General features: G+C 43.5%; 1 protein-coding gene across 1 annotated transcript in view; it reads right to left on the reverse strand.

The window, feature by feature from the left end:
• The window catches only part of rassf3 (Ras association domain family member 3), a 41,950-nt gene that overhangs the window by 6,251 nt on the left and 23,156 nt on the right, over nt 1–12,543 (reverse strand). The window contains exon 3 of the mRNA XM_035146916.2: nt 868–975. Coding sequence (XP_035002807.2) covers nt 868–975 — 108 coding nt within the window. The remainder of the gene's footprint in view (nt 1–867; nt 976–12,543) is intronic.

The following is a 12,543-nucleotide window of genomic DNA, read 5'->3' on the forward strand; positions in this document are numbered from 1 at the left end:
AAATATATTTTTTTACACAACCACAGAGATTTTAACACATGACATGAATAAAACGTTTCCAGAGATGAAGTGTGTGTGTGTGTGTGTGTGTGTGTGTGTGTGTGTGTGTGTGTGTGTGTGTGTGTGTGTGTGTGTGTGTATCCCTCCACATGAAACCAGTAAGCCCAGCGTGTCCTGCAGGACAGATGGTGCCAGACGGAGAAGGAGCATCTTAATCTCATCGCCCCGTATGGAGCCAGGAGGTCTGCGACTGCACGTACGTGTGTGTTTATGTGCGTGAGCATGAAAAGTCACAAGTGGACAAACAGGATCGATAAGAACAAGAGGTGAACAGGACGAGTGTTGCATCACAGATGAAGTGATAAGAGACAAAGGAAGGAATTAAAAATAAAAAAGAAGGCGTGGCTAAGTGTGAAGGGTCCAAAGTGCACGTCTGTGATTTGTATAAATGCTGATTTCAGACCTGCACTGACGTCCGGACTCCAGAAGTTGACTTAACCAAATGTTTAGCTAGTGACTCCATCAGCTCTGACACATGTAACGTGTTAATCAGCAGCTTTCAGGATTATTCATGTGATCATCCGGTGAATATGTGAGAGAACATAACCTCATCTGTACTGGTCTGGATATTACAGAGTGTTAGTGTGAATCCAGCTTCAGAAACCTTTCACCGCTGCCAAGTTAAACACTGTGGGGGGGGGGAGAACAATAGCAGGAATATCATCACATCGCTCTGATGTGACTGCTGAGGAATGCTGGGAGCTGAGGGAAGGCTGCGTAACACCAGCAACTCACTGATTCAGCCAGTGTGTGTGTGTGTGTGTGTGCGTGTGTGTGTGTGTGTGTGTGCGTGTGTTCTCCACTCACCTGCGTCATTTTAAGGTGGTCTTTGGTTACACAGTTGTACTGCTCGATCTTCTGCCTGATCTCCTCCCTGCTGAACTCCGTCCGCAGCTCTCTCTCCTTCTCCACATCCTGACGCAGAGACAATGAAAAGAAAAAAACGTCCCGATCAGTCACGGGTTCGACCTCGATCATTATGAAACGGTCTCGGTTTAGATTATTGAAGCAGAACGTATACTGCAGACAAATCAACGATTAAATGTAAGATACGATATCTGGAACCTGATAGAAGTCGACTCGATTCGTTACCTTTGCAAAGGAAAACATAAGTAGTGAAGCTTGTTTGCTGCATATGTACTTTATGAAATGTCACGTTGCTTTGGGGCAAAATAGAGCATAGTGGTGTTCTTCATGTGACCCGGCCCATACAGCAGATAACTTGTGGAGACTGTATCTTAACTTTTTTTTGCACATACAGTAGCTTTGGTGCTACAGAGGTTTTCTAGCTCCAGTAAACATGATGTCTGTGCATCAGGAAAATCAAGCAATGTGTGTGAGGGACAGTGACACAACTCACTGCTTTGGGAAGACTTTATATACGCCATGGTAAAGCCAAAGTGTGAAAAGGCCCAGACTGCTGGAGGGTTGGCGCATGACAAAAAAACGCAGCTCCAGTCGACCCGGGTCCCATGTTGAGCGACTGACTTCTAATTATAGACAAAACGTGGAAACCTCCTGCAGGACAGACGATGCAAGTCATGCACAAAACTATCCCAAACTCCAGAAAGCAAGAAAGAAAAATGTCCCGCGTGTTAGAAAAGTCCTCAGTTGGACGGACTGGAGGCCACGTACGGCTGAAGTGTGTGGACAGCACGTGTGGCTAATGTATGGGAGAGCAGCCGTCAGCAGTCTACACCGCGTTCGTGTATAAATAACCACAGAAAGTGACAAGCTCAGCTGATACGGAAGCTCCAGATCGAGACGACAGACACAGACGTGAGGGCAGAACAGACGCCATGGGACTCGATGAACTCTCCTGATTAATCAAATCAAGTGGAGTCAGATTCAAACACATGGAGAACACATGTCGAGATATAGATCGGGTCCCGTGACAAAACCAAGTTCGTTGCATCATCGGTTGTTCACTGGCACAATCAAACGTGTCCAGCCTGAGGGGATCTGCTGCAGCCGTTCAACCTCGACACTTATGCATGACTCTGAAATTGCATAATATGATATAATATGAATATACTGACTGATTGGTATAATGTCTCCTGCAGGAGGTGAACGACCTGTGGCGCCTCAGAAAGTCCCTGAGGGCCCGAGGGACACGGACAGATCACCAGACAGACGGGTAAAGTTCTCCCTCAAGACACATGAAGAACTGGTGCAATTCAACAAATGTATTATATATTTACTTGTTCACAAACACACTTACATGAGTCCTGCAGCGTAACATAAATACTCCCACGTTTGGATTTGCTCGATTCATTATTATATTCAAGCAAATCATATCTCGTTTCAGCTTCTCAAATGTTTTTGGACTAAAAAAATGAGACCGTGGGTCATTTGTCCTAGTTTTTGACATTTCATAGATTTCAATCAAAATATTTAGTAGGTGCAGACCAAAAAGTCTACATATATATTATGTATGTATGTGTAGAGTATGTCAGTATCGATTCAGAGTCTTAAGACAGTTTAATTCCCTGTAGTCGGTGCTTACATGGTCATAGTGCGGCTCTGCTCGGCATCTATTAAAAAACACACACACACACACACACACGCACACATAGTGCACAATCCAGGGAGGCTCTGAAGGCACACGCACCCTTATATGGAAAACACACTGCTCCAGAGAAAGACAAGGTGCCAATACAACAAACACAGCAGACACACACACACACACACACCTGGTTTTTAACACTGTGTGCATTGAGAGGTTTAATAACTCAGAGGGAACAGGAATACCAGCCTGTGGGCGAGCTGAAGGGAGTAACGTGTTCAAGCAGCATGAATCTGAAAGACTGTTACTTTAAATGATGTTAAAATGAAGATGTGATGATCTCTGTGGGGGAACTGGGTGCTCACACTAGAGATGTATGGAGATATAGATGCAGAGGAGATATAGAGGTGATGGTGACCCGTCTGAATCTGTGCCGGAAACATCGTTATTTACCGATTCGTTAAGACATCAAACCCTGATCCTTCACGTTAAACTTGACCTTTTCCCACAATCTGTGTCAACCTCAGGCACCTGCAAGGTCAGATGAGTCAACGCGTCTTAGCAGGAAGAGACAGGTAAGGAGATTAACTGTCCTCTCACCGTCCACAGAGACAAAGAGAGACTGGTAAGAAACAAGCAACACAACAAGAATGACATGATAAATGATCCTGCCTCAGGGAAATCCTTCCTCTCGTGAATTGGGATCGTGTTTTTGTGTGTCAGAAGCTAAACCTGACGATCAAGAAGATTAGTGACTTCCGATCTACTTCAGTGGTTCAGTTAATCTCATTCATTCAATCTGTGTTTGTTATGTTATTTAACGAAAGCTCTAATTCCCTCCAACTTTTAATGGGAGTTCAATGGATTAAGGCAACTGTTGTGTCCTAGTATGAACTCAATCAACTCCAAATCAATATAACAGCTGGAATTTAGGTTAAAATGGATTTTTAAAAAAGGTGAGTAATTTATCATATGACAAGGAAAAAGTGACCCAAGTATCGTGCAATCAAAATTCAGAATCAGCTCGTCCCACAGAACCTTTTATTTCCTCGTCTCAAATCAGGATCGATCCTGAACTCTGCCCTCCTTCATTACTGTTGCTTCACTCAGGAGGTGACACATCAGAGCGAAGGGAATCGTGGGAGAGGGGGGGGTGGAGGTTTGTGCTAAGCTACAATCAAGGCTGCCACCAAAAAACTTGATTATTATTTATTATACTATTTCTGGCATCGTCTCCTCTTGTAAAACTTTACAGCCTTTGAGAAAATGCCAAAAACAAATTCTCCTTTATTATACTGGAGGCCTGTTGCAACCTGTTGACTCATATAGCTTTTTTTATTCTTTTCAGGGTGAAGAAGCTGCTGAAACATCACGAGACACAAAACCTCTCCAGCCCAGATAATGAAAGTCTTTGAGGCAGGAGTCGGTTTTATGTTGAGTAAAATCTTTGCACTCGAGACTCGGATGATTTCTCAAAATAAACATTTTTAAATTCAAAAGGAAAAGTATTTTAACTAGCTGTAGTCCGAAAGAAAGCCTCGTTATGTCAGAGCTGGTGAAACGAGGCCGAGGAGCCGTTACTGGCTGCATCTCCCGGGAGAGTTCGTCCTAATCTGATTATCTGACGTCCAGGGCAGAGAGCGTTAAGAGGAGCCGAGAGAGAGAGAGAGCGAACAAATCCAAACAGGAGAAGCAGAGCGAAGCTGCAACACATGAGATCATGGTCCTGTTTAAGAACACAGAGAACCCTCCCACTGAAGCTATAAGATCAACACTGGACTCGAAAGACACGGGAGAGGACAGAGAGAAAAGACAAAGACAGAAACTACTGAAGGTTTCAATAGAGACAAGACACATTCATATTAAAAGCCTCTAGCAACAGCAGTTTACAACATTCCACTGTGAGCGGCTCCTGACGTTGCATCACACCATCGCACATGAGAGATTTAGCTCGTTCATGTGGAACATTGATGGAAACAGTTTAAAAAGTTCTCAAGAGAAGTTAATTGATTTGTAGCCAATAGAAAGATAAATATTTGACTGATGCTGAACCCAGTTTTCAACACTAGTGTTCTTGGCAGGAACTTTGTCCTGTCAAGTTTACAAACACATTTATATGAGCACAGTGCTACTTATGGTTCTTTGGAAATCTGGCACAACATCATCTGCATCTTTGTTGTTCATTGGTTTTTCTCCAGAATAGGACAAAGACAAAAATACTTTCCAAGAATTAAAAGTAGTAGTCAACATTGAATTACATATTTAAAGAGTAATCAAATTTCATGTCTACATGCTGCACGTATTTCCAAGAAACGGACGAGCATTAAAAAGCAGAAGACACTGACCACAGCTGGGAAAAGCAGAAATGAAACAGTGAATTATAAGAGAAAAAAGAGAGGATGAGCAAACAGCTCCGGGCCTGAGAAGAAACAGAGAAACACAGAACAAGAATCTCATAAAGTTTTATATTCATCTCTGCGTCAGGTTCTCAAGCTGCTGGTTTAAGTTTAGACTGGATGATGTGAGAGACAGAAACGTCATCTTCTTTCCTCCGCCTTTGATAACACACCTGCAGCATTCCTGCCTTTGTACAGCACTGTCACGCTCGTCTGTAAACAGATGACCTCACCATGCAAAGAGTGTGTGTGTGTGTGTGTGTGTGTGTAGACAAAACATGCTTAGCTCGGCCGAACACACCCTGAAGCACCAGACTGTGTGTTTGCATGTCGTCGGTGCTGCAGGCAGAAGAAACACAATGATTGAGCTGTGCTAACTGAACCTGACCTATATTTTTTTAAAAAGCACTAGAAAGACATTTTGAACATATTTTTGTTCCCGTGTTTACATCCTTAGAATTCCACTAAGCTTTGCATGTTTGAAATGACTAAAGTGACGTCATCACATTTAGCTAAATGTTGTGTCATCATCAATCTACTCGAGGAGAACACTGTCTCCATTTCACCCGTTATTAGCCTTAATAACTCAAATTCTTTTGAAGGAACTTCCTCAGGAAATCATTTGACTGTAGAGACCTGTTAAAACTAAACAATGTCCCCCCCAACCCAACACAAAATATTCCCACAACCTTCATTTGAAAGCCAGCTCCTGTTCCTATAGATCCAATCTGTAAATCCTTTAAACTCACTAGATCCAAGGTGGGTTTTTTATGGTTATTACTCCTTCAAACTATGTCATAACCATTTATTTTTTTAACCCTCCTCATCCTCCCTCGCTCCCTTTTCTATGCTACTTCCTGTTGAGTCCACGGGGGGAAGTTGACATCGGCCACACCTTTCCTCCCAGCATTCCTGCACTAATGGGCACACGAATGCACGGACAACGCTGCATAAATGTGCAGGTCCGGTGGAAGAGCTCGCACCTGGAAACACACACACACACACACCTCAGCTAATGGAGAGAAACAGTTGCTAGAACTCTTCTGCTCGAGTGGACATTCCCGAGCTAATGGACGTGGATACAGTAGATACAGTGCAGCATCGTCAAAGCCTTTTATAGAGCTCTGCATCTCTGCAGCACTTAATACTGTGAATGCCATTCAATAACCAACATGGTCCATTTAGTATAACCACTAATCTCTTTTCATTTACACCTGGGTGGCTTCCAGAGCGACAAAGCTCCGACAGGTACCGGTCTCATTGTATTCTCGTCTCTTTCATCGGTGTCATTTTCAGTAAATACCTCAGGTTTTCTTCAGAAGACGGAAGACGAGAGGAAGAAAATCACGCTATTGTCTTTGCAAACAGAGAAATCAAACCTGCAGAATAAACCAGACGGACCACATGGAGACGAGGCTGCGTTCAGCGACGTGACGTCTTCCAAACTGGACTGAGTGTATATGTCAAGTGTGGTTCAGTAGGTTCAACATGGAAACACAGACAGCAGAGGAAAAGGACACACAAGCAATGGTTCAACTCTTTGGAGGAGACCACAAGGAGTCGGTTTGGAGGAGACCACCCAGAAGAATTAGCATCCATCGTCTAGACCTTTACCGAGGCCGAGGAGGAGGTGGAAGGTGGAGGAATGAACAAAGATGGAGGAGCAAGAGGAGGCGGCAGGAGAAGAAGGAGATTAAGAGTAAGAAGGGGAGGTTGAAGAATGAGGGTGAGGAAGGAGATAGATGTGAAGATGAAGGACGCAGGTGAGACAAACAAGAAAAGAAACAATTTATTGAAGCCTTGTCTACAAACTTCCTGTTTAATAATCTATATTTATCTTGAACTTTGATAAATACGACATTAAAAACACGACACAGTTGCCGTACGACCACTTTGATTGTCGGCTCACACTGGAGCTGCTGTCAGCTGCCTGCTGGGAAACACTCCCACTAGCATGAAAAATGGGTTTCATTAGAACAGCTAGATACTGGGGGGGTTGTTACTGTTCGGCCTGGGCTCACACACGCCTTACAGAGATATCCAATACACACAGTTCATGTATGATTAACAGCTCCTGGTGTCACGATTGCAAAATACTGAGTACAAGGTGAAAGAAACGGCCCTTTGTACAGGTTGTACGTTCGCTATCCCAAGAAGAGTTGAGCAACAGATTCACAGAAGTGTGTACTTCAGTGTATGGGAGTGTGAGTGTGCAGTGAGTGTGTGTAGTGAGTAAGCATGTGTGGGCTGAGATTATGAAACTTCAGGGTTATAGACAGCAAAGGCGGTGAGAGAAGAGAGGAGTGTGCGCTCCAGGAGGATGAGCCAACACCGAGCCAGACTTCCTCTGGAGAGCGTGAGTCGACTGGCAGCTGCACACATCAGGACACATGTGGGGCTGCGTGTTTTTCCAGATTAATGAATGAATGTCGGAGTAACAGTCCCACACCCCTAAAGATATTTAATTTACAACTAAATAAAAGAGAAAGAGAGCAAATTATCACATTTGTCTTTTCTGTCACAACTAATAATTTGATTTATCGGTTCACAGAAATATTAAATCGGCATTCCAAATGACCATAAAGCTCCATTTGCATTGGTGCATGTGTATACTGTCACAACCTAAGATGAGGAACCCCTTAAAAGGCCATGCGTTGTAAAACGTTTAACTACAACACTTAGTCATGAACTTTTAAAGAAATGGTTGAAGCCACAATAACACTCCACATAATTCCAAGAAACGCGACCGAAGAAAAGCAAAAACACAACAAACACAACGCCCGTAATCAAGGATAATGAAAGCAAAGTTCAGAGGAGACACAGTGAGTCGGGGCCTGAAGCAGCGGAACCAGGAGCCAGTCAGCGTCACATCATCTACAATCACATCGTACATCTTGAAATTAAATAGTTGTATAATCAGGATCTCATTTTAAGAGTTGATAATTTCTCCTGTACAGTCAGCGGGTATTCATAGCTCATGTGAACAAGTAGAAATGAGTTTTAAATTACATTCCGTGGTATCACAGTCACTACTGGCCACTGCTGTGGTATAATGGACACAATGGGGATGTGAAAGGCAGGAGTGTCTGTGGGGGAACTGATAATGGAAACCAGGGAAACAATACCTGTGAGATGTGAGCGATCGTGACTGTGGTGTCACTCGACTGTCGGACCGAAACCCTTCACTTCAGCAACAGTGGAAAAACCCTTTATCAGAGCATGAATGAGGCCTCCACACACACACACACACACACAACAACACACAACAACAACACACATAATCCCACATGACTCCGGCCAAAACACAAAGCGAGTGATGCATGTATTCAACCGCCGTGCCCAAATCCTAATGTTCAAAACCACCACACACACACACACCAACAGAGCGATCAGACACGGCATTCAAAACCAACAGAGCTTTGGAGATGCACGAGTGTGTGTGTGTGTGTGTGTGTGGATTGTTGCTTCATTTAAAGTGTCACATGAAAAACAATTGACACATTGACAAACAATGACACACAGGGTGATGGGCTGTTTGCACGCAGGTCTGTGAGTCCATCATTACTGTAAAGTAAACCCAACATTAGGCATGTGATGGTGTGATGGTGTGATGGGGGGACCAATAACAATAACAGTCTAATGTACTTTTATTCTGATAGGCAGAATGTCAAAGTTTAATTTTACAGCTCAACATTTTGTGGAATAAACGTCGAGTGAGATTCAGAGATAAATACCATCAGGCAGATCTACATAATGCTTCAGCCATGCCTGTTAGCTTAGCTTAGCATAAAGACTGGTAACGGGGGGAAACAGCTAGCCTGGCACTGTCTGAAGGTAACCAAAATACTAGCTCACTAAATAACGTGATATATTATATTTGTACAGATGCAAATTTGTATTCAACTTCTCGTTAAATCAGATAAAATAGATCCACAATAACTTAATATAAACCAATATGTCTTTTTTATTTCTATATTAAATTGAGGGGTAACGTTGCTCATGCAGAGAAAACACAATCTCTCTCACCGAATACGGCCCTGAAGGAAAACACCAACACACCCTTTCTGTGAACCTGCCGTCGTTCATCATCATTTGACTCTCACTTTCTCCTCTGCACATCAAAGAAAGCAGCGACCGCCTCAAAGTGCACTGCGGTCTGGCGATAATGGCGAGCACCGGAGATCACAGCCGACCCAAACTGCTCCCAGATGAGCCTGCATGCTGGTATGTGACAGAACAGCTTACAGTGCGCGGCGGGCAGACATCAACCGACGTACGCTTCATTACCGGGTGTGCAAACACGGAGAAGGCTGGGCAGGAAGTCCCACTCGCTCAGAGACGAGCAGGTTTAAATGACTACACATTTTCAACTGCAAAACCAGTTTAAACTAAGAGTCGGTTGACAGGGTCACGTTTTGATCTACTGCTTTTTCTAAAGAGTGAGATTATTTTCCAATATATTGAAATAAAAACATACTGTAGAACAATATAAAGATAAATAAAGAAGGAATCAATGACCCCTGCTTCTTTAAATGACCTTGAACCGCATGCTCAAGGACTGTCTGCCGCTACTCGTGAAAAGTAAAAACACGTGTGTCCCCGTGGAGGGCGACATCTGACATCTGCTGCCCGGTGACCTTGAAATATGATGCTACAGGTGGTCAGTTCCTCCACAGAGAGGTGAGACCGAGTTGGGTGAAGGAGAAGAAAAGTGGGGCGGGGGTTCAGGACCACTTCACCACCTGTTCAGAGAAGTTTGGACGAGAACCAGACAGTACAGGGTGTGTTTGAAGCAGCTGGTTGTTTAATTCATCGCTGGTGACAAGGTCCGTGAGCTGTGACCATGCACACGAGTATACGACTGGGTAGAACACACTGTAGGCTGCAGCTGAACAATGTCAACACTTATTATGTGTGACCAAGAGAAATATTCACACTTGAGAAACTGGAACCACTGAATATTTGGCATTTAAGCTTAAAAACAATCACTAACTGGACTTCTCCGGTTCCTGCTGCTCAAGACGAAACCTGCTGCAATAATTGGTCAAATTATTTTTCAAGAAAAGATGCCAAACAATCGCAGGCTGCAGCTTCTGATTGGTCCACAGATCAGGTTGATGTGGGGTTAATGAATGTCCCCATTAAAATAATAAGTCAACTATCAGAAGTGCTTGCTTAAGTTTATATCCATCTTATCTGCATATAATGTTTATCTATACACTTTCCCTTCTCCACTTTTCTTTCTAAAACAAACAAACACCTCATTTTCTCCATGACGCAGGTGTCTACTTTAAAAAGCAGATTTATCTTATTATATAACACAGCCCACTGCTGTAATGGAGGTGTGTGTGTGTGCATGAGTTTCCAGGCATAAAGGCACTCGGGTTCTGTTTGAACAGATAGCGAGGGCTGCACAGTTTAGAACAATTCCACTCGTGTTTCCTTTGGAAAAGCTGAGCGCTGGAGACGGGAGAGTCTCATAAAAACCCTTTATGTAACCTGCAGACGGTCAACACAGACTGTACCACACACACACACACACACACACACACACACACACACACACAAAACCTGACTTTAATTCTGTACTTTTGACCTGATCCTCTATTGCTAAGAAATTACAGAGCAGTATAGTGGACGGGGGGGCCTTGTACACTTTACACATCTTTTAAACTTTGACTGAATTGTGTGAAAGTTCCTGAAGCTACATTGAGCGCACTAAGGGACACAAAGAACGAAAATGAAAGTCGGACAGACGGTGTGTTTGTTGGCAGGTCGGGGCAAAGTCCATCCACAGCGATATCAAACCTCGAGTAAAACCTTCCAACACCAGGCTGGATGGATTTCTCTACACAACGACAGACACACATTCATTAAATGAGCTCTTAAAAGAACAAAACCCACCATTGTTGATGTTCTGTTTTAAATAAAGATCTAACGTAACTTTCTAGTCGCCTACAAGCTTTTAAGCAACTGTTTTAAGCGAGTTGCAAAGAGAGCAAAGATCTCTCGACACCAGCTCCTGTGTTTACGGTTGGCATGGCAGTGTTGTGAGTACAAGCTCTGGTAAAGGTTGAGAGCGAGGACTCAAAACACAACTTCCACTCACACGAAGACACACAAACGCACACCCAATCCCTCACAACATGCTTGACCTGCCATCCGTGACAACGAGGGAGCTTTAATTACAGACTGAAGACAAGACTCTTGTGAAATCCTCTTTCTTCAGTAACAGATGGACCTAGTGACTCGTGTATTTAAGTATTGTTTAATATTAAATAAAATAAAGTCTTTATTTAGAGCTTTTAAGAGAAGAGCGATGCTTAATGGATCACGAGTTTAATCTGTATCAGACGATGTGGCCTTGTAGTCTTTGGCAAGGTTCAACAGAGGGTGAAGGACGACTGGGCTTCGACTGAAACTTGAACTAATGGGCTTAGACCGTAGATACAGTGTCAGACAGGAAGCTGCTGCAAAGCTAAAACTGGGAGCTGGAACCAAATGTTTGCCAGATTATAATTTTAATATCCAGAGATTCAAGCAGCGGGAGCAGGAGCTGTGTGGGCCGAGTGGAACAGAATCAGGTCTCAGGAACAGAAGTGGTTTCAGGATAAGGGAGACGAGATGAGAATAAAGAGGTGTGATGGAATAAAATCTCCAGAATCAAACATGATACACTACTTGTATTGTGGCTCGGCACATGGAGCAGGTACCTACACCGAGGCCTCCTGCTGTGAACCAGTCCAGATACAGTGAACAAACAAACAACAGAACTCGGGTGGCCTCGGTGCTGTTGAGAGAACAGGAAAGAGAGCCGAGAACACGACGGGAAGTGACATACAATGGAGGAGAAACGAGGATGATGGGAGGGGATGGAGGGGAGAGGAGGAGAACGGGTGAGGCTGGACAGAAGAGGAAGCAAATGAAGGGGGAGAGTGTGAGCGAGGACGGATTTGGATTCACGTGGACAGGAAACAGAGCACGGGATTGGGCATTTTTTCACAATTCAAGGATGTACACTAAGTGGCTGATTCATTTAATTGAAAGTAATAATGAGCAGATTCATCAACAATAAAAAAAACTATTAGTTGTAACCCAGTTAAGGTTTGATTCGAGTTCAGATGAGTTCACTCTTTGGTCACCTGGTCATAACCCCGAGACACACAGTGACAATGGGTCGTTAGAGGTCATTAGGTAACTTTGTTAGGTCATTGTTTCCTTCACACTGGTCACAAGAACAAGAACACCAGACAAAGGCTCCGACGGGTTGTTTACAGGTGAGATAGGTACAAAGTCTGTAGAATGAGGTGTGTCTCGGCACATAACAAATGAACTGGTGATATCATAACTTACTGCGAGTGTGTGGGAGGGAGAACGAGAGGGAGAGATAAGATCTGAATCTGTTCTACAGCATTCAGTCTGTCTATAAGTCGCCCTTCAGAGATAAAGAGAAAAACCTGGGTACGTTTTCCCCACAGAAGGTGATTTAGATAAAATCTCAACTGCAGAGAATGATTTCACTTTCAAGTGATTCCAAAGAAGTTCACATTTAGGAAAACACCTAGAGTCTGCTTCTGTTTA

Source organism: Hippoglossus stenolepis, chromosome 22, assembly GCF_022539355.2.
Source record: "Hippoglossus stenolepis isolate QCI-W04-F060 chromosome 22, HSTE1.2, whole genome shotgun sequence".
Lineage (NCBI taxonomy): Eukaryota > Metazoa > Chordata > Actinopteri > Pleuronectiformes > Pleuronectidae > Hippoglossus > Hippoglossus stenolepis.